The sequence below is a fragment of the Cricetulus griseus genome, chromosome 2, assembly GCF_003668045.3.
Source record: "Cricetulus griseus strain 17A/GY chromosome 2, alternate assembly CriGri-PICRH-1.0, whole genome shotgun sequence".
Classification (NCBI taxonomy): domain Eukaryota; kingdom Metazoa; phylum Chordata; class Mammalia; order Rodentia; family Cricetidae; genus Cricetulus; species Cricetulus griseus.
Genome location: NC_048595.1, coordinates 128,951,466 through 128,969,506, shown reverse-complemented (window position 1 = coordinate 128,969,506; position 18,041 = coordinate 128,951,466). Strand labels below are relative to the sequence as shown.

Genomic DNA, 18,041 nt, shown 5'->3' with positions numbered 1-18,041 from the left:
TCTGTCTGGCAAACTTCCTATAACTTAAAGGAAGACTTGTCTATGAAGGCTTACATTGAACTTTGACATGTGACAAGTGCATATTCTAAGATTTTTCAAACTCATATTCCTAGTTGATCCTCATATACTTTAGATCTCTAAGTGGTATGTCTCTAGTCCTTGTATTTTAATTTTAAAACTGTGAATTATAAGTAAAATATTGTTAATTTCTTATTTACTATTGCTTATATTTTATGCTTCTCTTTTCCCTCATAATGTGATTAGTTATGATTTATTGACTAATACTGAAGTATATTTTCATTCCTGTATACCCACCCTCCCTTGGGAGCAGAAAGGGTATGGGTAGGTAGGGTGTTAGTTGGGAGGTCAGGGGAGGAGGGTTGGGAGAGGGACCTGGGATGGACATGTAAAACAATCTGCTTTCTAATTAAAATAAAAAGTTTTAAAAACAAAATTAAATTTTTTTTAAAAAAGAAATAACATCTTTCTTTCTCTCTTTTCAGCAATCTTGACACAGAAGAGCTGTGTGGTGAGTATCTTTAAGACCAATCAAACAAACAAAAAAAAGACCAATCAAACTGTTGTCAATTTGACTCAGAAAAGGGAGAGTGTAAAGTTGGAGTTTAAAGTCTGGAAGTGTGAAGCAAACCATTGGGCAGAGTGGTCGGAGTTTTCTTATCCTTGAATTTGGCCCCAGTGTGTTACTTAAGCAGTTGGGCTTAGTTTATTTGCTCATGAAAAGAGAGCTGGGATTGTGCAATGGTTTTACAGAAGGGAATTCTTAATGAGCCTAATGCAGCTTCTCCATTTGCTTCATAATTACTGTGCAGCCTTTCCAAAGCTGTATTCTTGAAATATAAAAATAACTTTGTTCCATATCTGTGCAGTTATTCTAGAAACTTAAATGCCTTTTTGAAAAATGTACAAGTCGGAAAAGAGAAGTATTTCCAAATGCCTAGTCTGCCAGCTTCTTCATTTATTTCTGTTGCATTTGTGGACGTAACAGAGGTCAGAGATTAAACATGTGGAAAAGTAAATAATCTGAAATTTATTCTTTGTTATGAAATTGGAACATTATGAAACTACTAGACTTGAAACATATATATGTCTGCATATGGGAAGGCTTCATATTTTTCATTTTAAGACGAATGTATCAAATAACACTTTTCTCAAGTATGATTTTATCCTTTAGGCAGCCTGAAACATTTAGATAGCTAAAAGAAGGTTTTCTAGGACTTCTCATTGAAATCACAAACATTTCCTAGATACTGTAGCCATTTTACAATTTTAGAGCTCTCCACAATCATCCAAATGGACATTTTTCTGTCATTAGAGGTTGGTAACCTTTCAGCAATCGGGCAGATCAGCACTGTGAGATGTCACCAGGATAGTGTGTCACAGTGCAGTTTCAGGGCAGTGAGGGAACAAAACAAATGCTAATCCCTGAACAGGAGCTTTCACATGTTTCAGTAGCCTTAAATTCTAGGCTCCCTGCATAATACCTGCACAATATCCCTCCTGGTTCAGGGACAAGAATCCAACTAAGAAACAAGATCTGGTTCAGGAGCAAGGCATTTTTGGAGTACAGGGAATTAGGTTTTTGGAGTTATGGGGAAATCCTGCCATGCCTTCACACACAGTCACAGGCCACTTCAGCTACACATGACAATTACTGTGTTAAACAGACAAAAGACCATGACACCAAAATGTGCGGTGAAAAGCAAAGCCCACAAAGGTTAAGTTGTAGTCCATTGGAAACCCAACCCCTGCCAGTGAACAGCGAGGTAATGGGAAGAACTGAGACAACCATCTTGTTCATTTCATGCAATTGGAGAGACCCATTTCTTTTGGATCTCTAGGTATGGCAGACCAAATTATCAATTTCCTCCAATTGTTCAGAAAATTCCTTTTATATTCAACTAACATTGCCTGAGTAAGAAAAGCTGATTGAAAAATAACTTACTACTATATTTAAAACAAAAAACATTTAGTTGCTATTGTCTGTTTGCTCTGTTGTATGTGTGTCCTTCAGGAGTATCTTACAAATCTATCTTCTAAAACTACTAAATTTTTAAGCATAACTGAGTCTTCACTTAATTGTCCACATGGAACTTGGTTTGCTTTTCCCTATAATAATGAAGCTAGATTAGTCATCTACTTCCCCTACCCCAAAGTTTTAGAAAGGAAAGTGATTGGGCTTTAATTCAACAGAATTTCTTTATATTTTGAAAATCCAGTGATCATATTCACTATCTTGTTATAATCCTCTTCTCTGCTGCAGAATATGCATTTTTATTTCTAGATTGAAGCTTCATTTCACATCATTTTTTAATATAAAATAAATATTTAAGTTGGATTTTAATCAGAGCCAGGGCTTCAGTGCCAGCAAGTGAAATATGTGGAGTCACATCTCATACAAATTCCCTGTAGGCGTTGGAGGGATGGGGTTTGATTGACATAGAATGGAGATTTCATGCACTTTCTCTTAGAAACCAATTACAGATTCTAGGCATACATCTCTTAGCTTCATTAAGCTTTTTCTTAATTCATCAGTTAATTCAATTAGGGACCTAAACTCAAAATCTACTCAAATAGGACTTTAAAATACCTTGTCATTTTAACTCATGAGATTAATGTATAAGTAATATTTTAGTTAATAACATTGCATCATCTGTATATAAGCTGAAGTATATAAGCTGAAGCAGCTTTGGTGAATGTGGATGGTACCATTGAGATGGACAAGGGAATTTTGATAATGTGTGGTTCTTCAAGGTGCATCTTTCTGTTAATGTTTTTCTGGGCTGATCACCCACATTTATCAACCCCTCAGAATAAACTTTATGGAAATTTCTATGTGATTGTGTTCTTCAGATTACAGGGGATAAAGACCTGTCTCTCATCTCATTTAGTTGCTTTTCTTGCCTCATTTACAAGGTGCTAACAAGGTGCATGTGGTGGAAGTCATTTAGACTCATGAGAATGCTTTCTGAGACAGTTTCCTACTCTGACACAGTAGCTATGGACCCTTTTGTTCTGACTTGATCTTCTTTAAGCCAGACTTGGAATTCAACTTGAAAGATTAAATTGCAGAATAAAGTCCCAGTCTAGCGCTGCTAATTCTGTACTGTGGGGAAGAGAGAAACCAGTCCCTTGCTAGCATTTTATTAGTGAAGGTGTGGTAAATGTGTATGAGAAGACAACTTGTTTCCTGGAAGGTTGTGTGCTCAATGTACCTGTTTATGAATTGCATCCTATTCTTCCATTACATCCACTGTCAAGACTACTTTTCAAAAGTCCTTCTCATCAACTGAGAAAGACTGCTTTCTATAAGTGTTTTCTACAAATTCTGTGTGACTGTTTTTTTTTTCCAAAATGGTGGACCTCATTTGTGTATTTACTTTTCCAGAAAATAATTCTTGGCACCCAAAGACAGTTTCAAGGGACCAATATCTGCTTCAAATCTTTATTTTTCTCCAGTGACATGATTTATTAGCAAGAAAAGCAATTTCCTAGATCATACTGACATTGTTATTTAATTAACAAATATGAGTTATAGTGACAAGAATATGAAATTACTCCAAGCTCAGCCATTTCCTCCTTTATCCTGCTTTACTCCACACCTTGGCCTGATTTGTGGTCCTTAGTCTATGAGGAAATACCTCCTCACACTTACTGTTGCCTTGGCTCTTGACAATTTCACATCACTCCCAGATCATGTACTTCACTTCCAGGTAAAGTCTATGAGGAAAACTGTAAGGTATCACTCTTCCTTTCAAAATGTTTCACCTACCTGTTGCACATAGACATCTTAAATTTAATTTTCATGTCCAAGTTTATAGAATCTGTAAGAAATGTTGACTTCTGGGCCTTAACTCAAAGATTCTGATTTAGCAGATGAAACTTAAATAATATTCTGAATTTGTAGTAAGTCCCCTAGATTTATGCATCCCAAACTTAAATGTAACCATAAATTACCTCGTGTCTTATTAAATCACATATGTGAATGAGCAGGCCCGTGGGCCTGAGATGATGTATTGTAACAAGTTCCAACTGCTGTTGCACAGAGAAGCAAAACCAGTGAGGTTCTCGTGGATTCTGACACAGACAATCAAGAATACCAACCTAAACTTGAGGATAAATGGTAGACTATGAAACAAGGGATGTTTAAGGTTTGTCTGCTTCCTCTCTCACCAGCAATCTTAGGACACAGAGCTTCTCCACCTCTCTTAGCTTCTCAGCTCAAACTGTTAGTCAGGGATGGCATTGTAGTTAGTCCCAGTCCCCCCATTCTCAAAATTACAGTCATTGCTAGCTAGTTATCACTTACTGTGTGGTGTGGCCATTCCCCCTCTATGTGGGGACTTGAGATGAACAAATGCATCAATGAGGAAGGAGAGAAATGAGTGAAACTCTGAGAGGTTCCAATCTGAAGCCTCAAGACATAATTTTTTCATGTGCTATACTGGCTTCTGCATGCATGTGCTAGCACACATGATTTAAAAGCGAAAGAAAACGGAATTTCTCTTCACCACATTTTGCTGGCTAAGCCAAACGTCTTGACTATGGAAGATACTTTTAGTTTGAAAGGTCAGCTCTGGACATATGTACATATAAGAAATGCTGAATGGACTCAACATGTTACATATATACACATGTGTATGTGTAACAATAATAATTTAGAGAAGATCAAAAATTTTGAAGAGAGGGGTGGGGATACAGGAGGAGTTGAAGGAAGAGGGTGGGGCAAAAGTGATATAGATTCGATGTGTGCATGAAGTTCTTAAAACAATAAAGAAAAAAGTGAGTGGGGGAAAAGGGTGGCCTTTACCACTAGTTTTATTTTATGAAAACTCCTGGGCTCTCTCTCTCTCTGTAGGTCTATTTAACCAGGACCATCATGAAGACAAAATAATCACTCTACAAATTAAGCTATATCCATGGCCTCTTTGTTTTTTCTTTTGTTTTGTTTTCAGTCATAATACCAGAGATCTCAATTTTAAAATTCAAGAATAGCAATGCAAAACAAAATAAGCCAGTAAATACATATGATATTTTGTGTTGTTAGTAATACAGTACCTTCTAGAGAACTTGGCTGTTTCTAAATACAAATCCAGGGAGAAAAACTCCATCAACCTTCTCATTTTCACATTGTAAAATACTTCACCTAATTTTGTCCATTAGTGAATCAGCTCTGGTCTGGGGGAAAAACAGGGGAAAGACTGTCTTCAAGCCAAGTCACAAATCTCACCTGACCTCTGGTGCCACCCCTGCATTTCCATTTATTTTCTTTTCTCTAGAAGCCAAAAGTCTCTCAACTCAAATTACTGCACTCAGATTAACCTTTCACATTTTCTATATATTTGATATAATTTTGACATTTAACTTTTACTTCTTTCTGTTAGCACCTTTAGTCGTTGTCTGTACAATTTCGATGCCTGTGTTCACATCACCTGGCCTTATTCTTTTCTTCATTTCAATTTGAATAATCTAATGTCTAGTGGGCCTTTATCACAATGAGTTCTCCTTATTTCTCTGGCTTCCTGGAATATATGCCTGCAAAGAATATGGAAAGAAAAATTTTACTTTAAATGTGCACATAAATCCAGAATTACCTTTCACATATTTACATTTAAAATAGTATGTATCAAATTTATCAATAATCTGATCAGCTCTTCCCATTTTCATTGCTACCATCTTGGTCCAAGACATTGCTGGACTCCAGAATTATTAAAATAGTTCTATGATAGGTTTTTTAAATTGAAAATACATCCTCTCATCATAGCTCCTTTGTGTAAAACCTTTACACATGATCTTAGCCAAAAGGCCAAGAAGCAATATGTAAAACCTTTAAAATACTTCATTTTTTTTGTATTTTCACTATATGTATTTTTACTACTTACATGAAAAACTCCTTCATAGTCTTCTTTGAGGCTTGGTATATGTTGAAGTAAAAATGAAAAAACTTATCTTTTCTTCATGTTTCTTTGCATATTTTGCTTATTTTAACATAATATTGCTTCTATCTTGATATGCATTCTTTTCCCTCTTTTGAAATTCTACAGCAATATTAACTAACTGCATATTGATTCATAAAATGTAATGTCCACATGGATTTCATTTATTAGAATCACTACACAGAGAAAGCAAATATCTTAGCCAATCCTATCAGAAAATTAATAGCATAACCAAGACTTAAAATGTTACTTTTTAATTCTTTAAAGAGTGTTTGCTCATTTATTATTTCACTAATCCTTCCCTAAAAGGATCTCTATAGAGGATGTATCACAGTGTTTTAGAGACTACAGAATCAAGAATGTATTTTTCTTTTAGGAAAAATATTACATTCGTTTTTAATCTATGTATGCATATGGCTGCATTATGACAAGAATCTAGAATGTTTATGCTTCATTGACTTTTGTTCTCAGAGAAGCTTATACATTGGATATAAATCAGTGAACTGTCCAGTACTTTGACACAAAGTCCAGGCAGGACTTGAACTTTCTATGCATCTGGCAATGACATTGACTATCTGATCCTACTGTTTCCAACTCCAGAGTGCTGGCAGTACAGACATGCACCACTGCACACAGCTTATGTGGTACTGTGTGGAAACGAAGGCTTTGTGCATGTTGAACAAGCGGACTAGCCAGCTGATTCATATCTCCAGCCTCCACTTTTGTTAATACCAATATCAACAAATGTTCTGTATGGAGTATTAGATTAACAAAAGCAGTTTTATCAAACATATTACAGTATAGCCCAGAATTAAGTCTGCATGTGAGTTTATATCATTTTAATGTAATTTTAAAATGTGATGCATTACAGAAATATAATAATAAATAATAGTTTGTCAATAGATGGTTAACAGCAATGGTAAGAGCTCTTCATTTTTCAGTACATAGTACCTGAAAAATCTGCTTTTTGTAATATATGAACATTTGTTAAGATTGGACATTTCTGATTTTAGAAATAGGGTTCTGTAAAAAAAGTTTTCCTTATCTGTATTACATTTCAACTAATTTGAAATTATTTTCTGTACCATGTTTTCATTTTAATCATAATTTTCCAAGCATTACTTATTCCCAGCAATGGAAAAATACGGTAAACATGACTTTTGCTCCATTGAAATAAATGGCTTAAATTATTAAAAACAACTCCTGACAGAAATGTATCCATAAGTAGAGCCACAGCAGGATCTCCCATGTAATTTGCAGAATAAAACTTTGAGGGAAAGCTACCCTTCATAAGTGTTTCCTAGAAGAAATGATAACATTTTAAATGCTATCCTATTCTGATCTATAATCATATATTGTTTAGAATAACTTTTTACCAAATAAACCTTGTCATCACACCCAGACTTATGTTTTCCTTTTGTAAGAAAGAACATTTTTGTGGATAATTATAATCAGTTAGACTATTTTTCTTTTTCTGTTTTACTTTTCTAATGAAATTAGTATACTGATGCCTTAGTCTCATTTGAAAGATTTCCAGTTTTCATTTACAGCCAACATTTTGCTTACTGATTTATGAAGTAAGTTATCAATTTTTTGTCTTATGATTATCTAGACTCCAACATAAATTGATTTTATTTATTTTACTTTCCAGAATATTTTTCTCAGCACTTGGGTGAATATGAGAATGTACTGGCTGCACTTGAAGACCTGAATCTCTCCATCCTGAAGGCAATGGGCAAAACAAAGAAAGTAAGGAAGTGTCAATGATTATTCTCCAAAACAATATCTTCCTTGAGAAATATTTTCTTTAAAATTGTATGCATTTTTCAATGTACAATTTAAATACAGATTGTTTTATCTGTGATGGTTCATTTTTTAATATTGGCTGCATTGTTCATTCACAGGACAATTACAAGCATCAACTATGAGCCAGAGACTGTTTTTTGCTAAGAATACAAAGATACCCAAAACTATTCTAGCAATTCGTAATATGGTAGGAACACAAGTTGTGTAAATAAATGTGTAATTATGTAAAAGTGAGGAACCCAAGATGGAATACACAGTTTGTACTGAAAGAAGTAACACCCAAGGATATAAAAATCAAGATAATAGTCATTAGACAAAGGAGAGGTAACAGCATGTATAGGAGTTCTCTATCAGAAAGGTCCCAGGATCTCAAGGAAGAGATGAAGCTAAATTAGGGAAGGGCTACTTCTTTCATGGTGCCACCAAAGCTAAGGATGTAAGCTGACATACAAAATGCAAATAAAACAGTATTTCAAGCAGAAATATGAAGTCTTCCAGAAATAGCATGTGAGAACTAGGCTGTGGTTGAGATGAGTACAAGGGAATGGAATCAGGAAGATGAGTAAGGAGGCTAGTTAGCTAGTTCTGGTGAGAGATACCTGTATGTGGAGAACTAACGGGGCGGGGGCACAGAGAACAAAAAGTGAAGTGTATTGGTGTTTGGCACAGTAGCTGCGGAATTTGGAGAAAGATTGAATTCAGGGGATGAAATGAGGGTGTGTTCAGGGTAAACCTAATCTTTCACTTAAATACTTTGGTGATGACTTTACCTAGACAGAATGCTGGAAGAGGACCAGGTGTGAGGATGAGCATAACCTTTTACGAATCTAAAGTGCCTTAGTGGTGTCTAATGGAGACAATTAAACCACTGTTAGAAGAAATATACTCTTCAAAGGTGACATCTAGAGTTGGAGTTGCAATAAAGAGCTTGAGTGATGTCATCTAGACACAGGAATAACTAAAGTAAGGTGAGAAGCTCACACTTCAGTAAGACATTACAGCTTTTTATGGTGATAGGAAGAGAAGGATCCAGGATTGGGGATTGAAGTTAAGAAAAGTATTTGAAGGTGTGGGGAGCAGTTAAATGTTGACAGCTATGTAGAAGTTGAGAGGTGAGAATAAAATTCTTCATTATCAGCAAATCAAGTGGCATATTAACATTTAAGATGCTTGACAGGTAAAACATTTTTGAAGCACACATGAAATGCCTGGATATAGACAACAAATCCATACCACCAGGGAATCCTGATATTCCTACCACCACATGAACAACGTTAATTGAGATGCTTTGAAATGAGAACTTTTACAGCAACACAATTTGGAAACAGCGAAGCAGGTGGACATGAGGACAAGGTGCTGACAGGAGAGACACTATACTACTTGACACATTGGGGAAAACAGCTGTAGGTTTAAGTATGTAAAGAGACAATAAAGGGTCAGTTGCAATAGCTGCCACCACAATGTGGAGGGTAATTAGTGGTAGGGCTGAAGCAGAGTGACATTACTAGAAATGTATGTAAGAAGCACTTGGGTTCTCAAATCCCATGCTCTGCTCAACAATGACTTCTTGTCAACCAAGATTGAAATTTTTAGATATTTCAAGGGTACGAAACTATATCTGGTCTGAGGCAGTATTAGACATAAGTGAGAGATTAAGTAAAAGCTTGCACCTGTAAGTGAAAAGGCATCCAGTTTTCTTCTCACTAAACTCCAAGAATTTTGACAATATATCCTTGAGGCAGATAGGGAGATTCTTCTTTCAAAATTCCCTAGAGTATGAAAATAACAAAACTAAGTATTCATGAGGAGGTATAGTCTGGCAAGACCTCCTCCCCTCTGGTCAACATGCACCTAACCTACCTACTACCAGATACTAAATATGCAAGCTGTCAAGATAAGTCACCTAGCCGGGCAGTGGTGATGCACGCCTTTAATCCCAGCACTTGGGAGGCAGAGGCAGATGGATCTCTGTGAGTTTGAGACCAGCCTGGTCTACAAGAGCTAGTTCCAGGACAGGCTCCAAAGCCACAGAGAAACCTTGTCTCAAAAAACTAAAAAAAAAATACAAAAAAAAATGAGTCACCGGACTTCTTATAGAGAGGGCAGAGATACAAATAGAAGAGAAAGAAAAGAAGAACAAAGGGAGACAGAAAAGAGTTAACATAGGAATTATGCAGGAAAATTAAATTTTCAAAAATATTATCTTTAGCCTCCTTACAAAAATAGGAGATAATGTTACACTTATAAAGAAATAGCAAAAAACTCAAAGAATGAAAATGAAAAAGAAAGCACAAATAATACTTTACTTTTTAGAAAGTAAAGTTTAGGAAGTCTCCCCAAATGCAAAACAAAATAGAAAATTGAAGTATCAATCAAATGGCATTTTTTACTCACAACAAATGGCAGAGATGGTAAGCAAAAAGGAAAAAAGTGGAACCTGAGAGCATTTGGCTTGCCTTTCTTGGGAGACCCTTGAGAACTGTAACTAACTTTGGCTCTTGATAATTTCTCTCCAGAAGTGGTCATTTTAAAATCTATGCTGAACCTCCTAGGTTGGCTACTTGGAAGGTGGTGACAAGAAGTTGGTAAAGTCAGTGCTTGCCTGGGATACACATTACATCAGCCTGAGCAACACAGCAAGACCTTATGTCATAAAAAGTAAAACAAGAAAGAATAAAAGGGCAATTGTAGGGGAAGCTGTAGCCACGCCTTCTTAGGGGCTGGCTACAGGAGTACCTGGGCAGGCTTGTGAGGGCATGGTGAGAGTGAGTAGGGGGTCTGCGTTTCCCTTTCGGTTTCTCTTTGCTTCTTGCTGTACAGACTACGACTGGCTGGCTGGTTCGCTCTGTAAGTAAGGCTTTTCCCTATTAAATACCCTTATATTTCTACCTGACTCCGTATTGGTAATTTCCTACTATAGGCAATGGCTTGGGTAACTCTTTCTAAAGCACTTGCTTGGTAGTGGTGAGGTCGTAAGTTAAACTCCCAATATTACAGTTCAGTGAACAAAAGTTGGTTTGGTATGTACTGTGATTTGAATGTGAAATGCACCCTACAAAGTTATGTTCAAACATTTAGTTCCCAGCTCATTTCCTTGCTTTGGGAAGTTGAAGAAGTTTTTAAGAGGTAAAGACTACCTGAAGATATTGGTGACTAGAGGAAGACCTTGAGGCTTTATAGCCTGTCCCACTTCCTATCTGCTCTTTACCTCGGTTATGCCAAGATATATGAAGGTAAAGTGTTCCAGCTGCCCACTCTGACACCATGAAGTGACCCACCACTGTGCCTTCTCCTGCATGGCAGACTGTGTTACTTCAAACTGTGAGCCAAAACAGAACCATTCCCTCTTGAGTTTTCCCTTGTTAGGTATGTGGAAACAGCAATGAGAAAAATCAGCTAGCACAACATGGTCTCCTCTTCAGTCTTTAGGTCTTATCTTCATTGGCCTCATACAGAACTTGCCCTGTTGCTCTATCTACCAAGTCTCATTTGTTACAAAATCACTTGTTTGTTGCTATTGACTATCATGATGAGTAGCTATGAGTAACTATGTAATGAAAAAATAGTTCTGTAGGAAATAAAAGTAATGTATTATTTGTTTATTTTATTTATTTTACCTGCTACACTTACCCAATAAAAGGAGTTGGAGAGATGGTTCAAAGGTTAAGGACCTCTTCCAGAGGTCCTGAGTTCAATTCCCAACAACCACATGGTAGCTCACAACCATCTACAATAAAACTAAGCCCTGAACTGATCCTCACAATTTAAATTTTATTGCTGTATTAAATAAATATTTTAATTAAAGGGGCATTCTTATGCTAACATAGCTAAAAACTTCAATTCCTAAACTTCCACAAGCTTTTGAATTTCTTTGAATAGGAAGGTAAACCAGGTACATAATCTTTCACATTTTCATACATATACACACTAAAATCCTGTTCTTTCTCCTATGTCAATACAATAAAACTTTTTGGCATTTAAACCATGGCCAATCTTTTATTTTTATTAAGTTGCATTTTTTTCTTGGCATTGAACTTTAAAATGTATTTGATTTATGTAATACAGCTTAATATATAGAAGCATTTTTATAAAGGAAAAAGTGAAATGGTAAAAAATAAAATTAGAAGCCACATTTTAGTATGATAGCTTAAATATGGATAAAATTCAGCTTTCTAACACTTTTCAAGCCACTGGTGACCTGGTATCCTCTCTGTACTGCCAGCATGAGGAAGTATACTGACAGGCAGCCAGCATTTCTCTCTTAGAAACTTGATATATTTTTATCCAGATGAAAAGTGCAGTCTCAGTAGGAAGGGCTGACATTCCAGGCTATTTGTGATATCTTAACTGGCAGCATATCTGTTTGCCTTATCAGAGAATAGATAAATGGTTCTAACTGTTTAACTCAAATCCCAAAAAGTGACTCTGGGCAGATGCAGTATAGTGTGGACACTGCTCTTTTTCTGTCCTTAGCCCATTCTTCACATAGATCCTCAGGTCCTGCATTAATTGACTGTGCATACTTATCTGGAACAAAACAAAGACGATGAAATCCCACATGGTCATTTGATAGGTATCAACATAGGGAAAACCAGAGCCCTCATCCAATACTGACAAACTTTGTCAATTAATTTTTCTTCTGTAACATCAGTTTGTAGTGTGATTGTAACTTCAAAATGAAAATGCAGAATTCTGATGCATCCAAAGTTTATTGTGTGCTGTTATGCAAATATGTGATATTCCCTGCTTGTTGATTATTAAGGCTTAGAAGGTTATTATAAACTAAAATGAAAGAATAGTGTTTTGAAATGATATTTAGGATGTTGTAGTTACCATATTGAATGTTTTTATGGGAATTTTCAAAATTAAAATATGCTTATATAGTTTTGAATTTAGAATTCAGTTTTAAGCAAGAGCATCTTAGAGTATATCTTCAATATTTAAGAAAAATAGTATTGATTTCTAGAACAGTTGGGCCTCTGTTATTCTTGGTTCTTATCTGCCTTTGAGGTCACTATTGCTTCTCTCTCTGGCAACTCTAGACACCTTCACCGCAAACTTTCCTTATCTCCAGTATCCCCATTTCCCTAGTACTTAGCATCTAAGCTTCTCTGAGGCCCATATTACAATAGTTTTACTATTAATACAAAAATGAATAAACAGTCATGATTTTCTTTTCACTATGGGAAAAATACGATAATAGCTAAAACAGTGCTAGGAATTATCAGGAAAAAATACTCCTTCTTTCAGTCAAAATGGGGAGTGAAGTGATATGTCATATATTCAAGTGCCCTCATAGAAAACAGGCATTTCCATCCTTTGTTGTTCCATTATAATCCTTTACATGTTCTTTGAAATAAAGTGGAAGTTAACTCTTGGACTTCATGATAAAATATTTTCCAAGCAGCTTATCTGATGTTTCATTTGTCCCTTGCCACTTTGTAGGTGAGTGTGTGTAATGAGGACAAAGACAGCACAGGCCTGGGAGATGTGAGTGTGTAGTGAGGAGGCTATGGATAGAACGGGCATGGGAAATGTGGATGTATGTAGTGAGGATACGGATAGCATGGGCATGGGCTATATGACTGTGTAGTGAGGAGGCCACAGATAGCACAGGCATGGGAAATATGAGTTTGCGATGAGGAGGACACAGATAGCATGGGCAGAGAAAATTGAGTGTGTAGTGAGGAGGCTATGTATAGCAATGGCATGGCCTATATGAGTGTCTGCAGTAAGGGGACCATGGAAAGTACAGTCATGGAAAATGTGGTTATATATAGGGAGGCCACAGACAGCATGGACTTGGGAATATGAGTGTGTAGTGAGAAGGCCATGGATAGCACAGGCATGGGAAGTGTGTATAGTAAGGAGGCCACAAATAGCAATGGCATGGGAAATGTGGGTGTGTGTAATGAGGAGGCCATGGTTGGCACAGGCATGGAAAATGGGATAATAGGGTCTTGAGGCCACAGATGTAAGCCAGCAGGAGAGAAGCTCTGACCCAGGTCTAAGCTTCAGAACATTCTATAGACTTCTCCCCAGTACTTGGCAAAGGGAGATCACTGAATTAAATCAGAGAATAGTCCTCTCATTGGGGGGGGCTTTGAAAAAACCCTGTGTAACTGCTGACCCAAAAAAATCAGAGTATAGTCCTCTCATTGGGGGGCTTTGAAAAACCCTGTGTAACTGCTAACCCAAAAACTAAGCTGTCCTAGACAGAAAACCCCACCACCCCTGCCTGGACAAAGATGGACAGAATTGAGGTAAGCAACAAATGAGTTGACTTTTGAGGTGATGTGAAGGGCATTGAGTTTACTGATATCATTCATGAGGTGATGTGGGTAATGAATTCATGCAAGGATATGCATGAATTCACAGAGCTCACAGCAAAGACTGGGCTGGCTCAGGACTGGGATCACCTTTCCCTTGACAACCATGGCATCTGTGCTTTCTTGCCATTGTCAAAGCCTCACCCCATTCCTGGTAGGCGATATGACTTCCTATACCAAGCTGGTAGATGAGGACTACTTGCTCTTCTTTGCTGCCAGAACAGTGCTTGAGAACATGTGAGCAAAATGGAGATGAGGACCCTGGAGAGATGACTCCATGCCTAAGAGCACTTGCCACTCTTGAGAGAACCCAGGTTCAGTTCCCAGCACCCAGGTGATGCAGTTCACAACCACATATAATTCCAGTTCCAGGGGTCCCAGCACCCTCTTCTACAGCCTCCATGGGCATCTTAACAGAGACAGTGCACAGACAAACAAGCAGACACACAAGCATATACCTAAAGACACTTAGAAACTAAGATGAGGAATAGAGGCTAGAATAACAGGAATAACAATCTATATCAATTAGCACTTACATAATTATTTGGAGTTTTCAGTATTCTTTATAATTAACATTTTTAGTGTAAAAAATAATGATTTTATATATGCTCTATCCTTCATGAGTTCCTCTCTGTCTTCCCCATCATTCCTGCCATGCTGTTGATGCTGTCCACCCTCCCACAAGTGGTCATCCCATCTGTTTTCATATGACATGTATTCAATGACCTTCTCTTTTCTCTCATCCCATAAGATCTCTTCCTTGCCTCTCATACTCATCTTTTATGAGATATATATAGATACAGAGACATGCATAAATTAAAAATAGATTCTGCACAGGAGTGAAAACATGTTTGTTTTTCTGAATTCAGATTTTTTGGGTTTTGCTTAACCTTATTATCTCCAGTTGCATCTATTTTCCTGCAAATGTCATAATTTCATTTTTCTTTATTTCTGGATATAATTCCATTATATATACATAGCACATTTTCCTCATAAATTCATCTGTTGATGGACATGTAGGCTGGTTCATTTCTTATCTGTTGTGCAATAGTAAACATGAATGTACAAGTATTTTAGTGTTGTGTTGATTTAGAGTCTTTTACTTATATACCAAGAGTTGTATAGGCTTGGTTATATGTTAGTTCTATCTTTAGGTTTCTTAGGAAACTCCACAAGGACTTTATAGTGGTTTACAAGTTTACATTGTCACCAACAATGAACAATGGCTCCTTTTCCCACACATCCTTGTCAACATTTGTTGTCATTCATGTCATTCAATGTCTTGATCTAAGGAATTCCAACTTGGATAAGACTATCTCAAAGCCATTTTAATTTGCATTTTCCTGATGGCTAAGAATATTATATATCTTTTCAAATATTTATTGGCCATTTCCATATCTTCTTTTAAGAGATGCCTAGCTAGTTCCTTAGCACATTCATTGATTGGATAATTTGCTATTCTTGTGCTTAACTATTGCAATACTTTGTGTAGTTTATATAGTAATTCTTTGTCTGATGCACAGTTGACTAAGATTATTTTCCCATTCTTTAGATTGTTTCTTCACTATGGTGAATGTTTCCTTTGTGATACAGAAGCATTCTAATGTTATTGAATCCTATTTGTCAATTGTTGTGTTGTTTCATATACTGGAGTCCTTTCCAGGAAGTCCATTACTATACCTATATCTTGGAGTATTTTTTCATATTTTTCCTATGCCAGTTTCAAGGCCTGGGGTCTTATATTAAAGATCATTGATCTGTTTTGAATTATTTTTTGTGCAGGGTGATCTGAAAAGATACACCAAATGTTTTGATGCATTTGTATCATATAAATCTAGCTCTGTGGTTAAGAATATGGCCTGATTTAGAAAATCTACCCTAACTAGGTGTACATTATCCTTAATGTCAACAGTGGAGAAAGAGGGCATAGTATTCTCAGAGTTACTTCCTGTTGAAATGGGATGATGATAGTCTCATGGGGTCCTGTAGGAAGAAAATGTTAGAGTAGTGAAAGTCTTGAGTGAACTACCTACATTTGTATCCAGTCTGTGTTTGGCAGGAGATGCTTGATTGAAGTTCTTGATTGGAGTCCTTATCTTGATTGAAGTCCTTGTTTTGACTGAAGTTCTTATCTGAAGCTCTGGCCACAGTGTAATTAGAACATGTACCATCTCAGCTAGCTGCTCAGGAGTTGTCTAGAGCAACGTAGTTCAAACTAATTTTAGAGTGGTTGATTGTCACTTCAAACGCATTAAGTTGGATCCAGTGGAATCGATGAGTTGGGGCTCCATTTTCTTTCCAGCGAGTTCAAAGATTGCTGTTAGGAAGTTCTTTATTCGCTGTGGGAAACTCTAACATTAATGTCAACAGAGAAATTTCAACTTTAAATGTATATATACCAGGAAGGGCAACAATAGGGAGGATAATAATTATGAGGGAATTTAGACTTTCAGAGAAAGAACCGAGAATAGACAAATAGCAACCCCTAAGTTTTTTTCTTTTTCTGTCTTACATCAATTGGCTTCTTGATACAATACAGATACTCTGAATTTTGTTTTAACAACACGCTTGGATTTAGAGGAGGAGAGCTAAATCCAACTCTAAAGCCTTCATTGGTTTAATTGAATAGGGACTAGGAAGTAAAGCGAAATAGATTTTCTATAGAGATTGTTTTAGAGTTTACAGATTAAGGTACACAGGACTAGGATAATACAGGTTAATTTTATTAGGGGAGAGGTCACTTACACGAGAAGCCGAAAACCCCAAGTTACAGTTCCGAGGAGCAAGCTCAGCTGTTCTCTGTGACCTGACAGGAACCAAGAGAGCTTGTGCTGTCTCTCAGCCCTTTATTCCACATGCCTTCTACATACCTGTGACCATGCCCAACAGGTACAGGGTATCTCCCTACAGGGCAGGGTACCTGGGTTTACCTTCACTTGTTTTCCTTGTGGTTTATGCTGATATTGAGCCCGGATTAGACAACTGTCCAATGCCTGTCTGAGCTGTCTCCACTTCAGTGACTAACTCCTGTGCATACCAGTGGGCTAAGTGATTTTCCTACATTCCTGTCACTCCAAATTGTACCGCCATGGAGTGGCTGATATTCTAGCTGTAAAGTGTCTCCCAAGAGCATTGGAAGTGGGAAGAGAAAAAAAGCACCACAAGCTAGATGGGTGGAAGACTTACCTGTTCATCTTCCTCCTGGAGGGATGCAGCTGTGAGTGGCCAGTAATTCACTGGGGCTTCAGAGTTTTCAGACTCTACTGCAGTGAGTGACGGTTGGCCCAAGGGCCTGTCACCACTGACCTCCAATTCAAGCCTATTAAAGTCAGGGTTGGTCTCAGTTGATGAGGTCTGCTCTGGGCCACTGCAGGAAGAATTACCTTTCCAGAGCACTTTGCTGCCTCTGCCTCATCCTGGGACTATAGCAGGTAAAGCTCAGACTCCCTAATGTGGGGTTATGGTGTGTTCTCCCTCCAGTGGAATCACTGTCTCAGTAAAACCTGCAGCTTTGGATGAGTTTCCTACCCCATCTTCTCCACGAGGGGAGTGTGGAGTGTGTTAGGATCATTTGTCTTCTTGTCACCTAGCTTGTCCTCTCTTGGCAGTTTTCCAATGTGCTATCACTAACTGATTTTGTGGGTTTCTGGAGACTTCCTCCTTCTCGATGTGGAAATGGGTCTCTTCCTCTTTTACTCTTTCACTGACTCTTCTCCTCAGCCTGATCGCTTGGAGGCCACCTTTGTTCCACCGCCCTACTCCCAAGTTTTAGTTATTCTTGTGTAGCATGTAGCGTGCTACACAAATGATAATATCCCCATTTCAGGAGTGAGGAAACAGAGTCATTAGGTTTTTAGTTGGTTTACTGAGGCCAAAAAGGTAGAATTAAACCAGGAAATTTTTGTTTAGCTTTTGTACACTTTTTTACATTTGTTTATTTGTGTGTAGGTGT

The 18,041-nt window shown here is 37.3% G+C and overlaps 1 protein-coding gene across 1 annotated transcript in view; it reads left to right on the top strand.

Annotated features, from left to right (window-relative positions):
* LOC100751097 (N-terminal EF-hand calcium-binding protein 1) overlaps positions 1 to 18,041 on the top strand; it is a 154,606-nt gene that overhangs the window by 65,945 nt on the left and 70,620 nt on the right. Inside the window, exons 4-5 of the mRNA XM_027403556.2 lie at positions 504 to 529; positions 7,606 to 7,703. Coding sequence (XP_027259357.1) covers positions 504 to 529; positions 7,606 to 7,703 — 124 coding nt within the window. The remainder of the gene's footprint in view (positions 1 to 503; positions 530 to 7,605; positions 7,704 to 18,041) is intronic.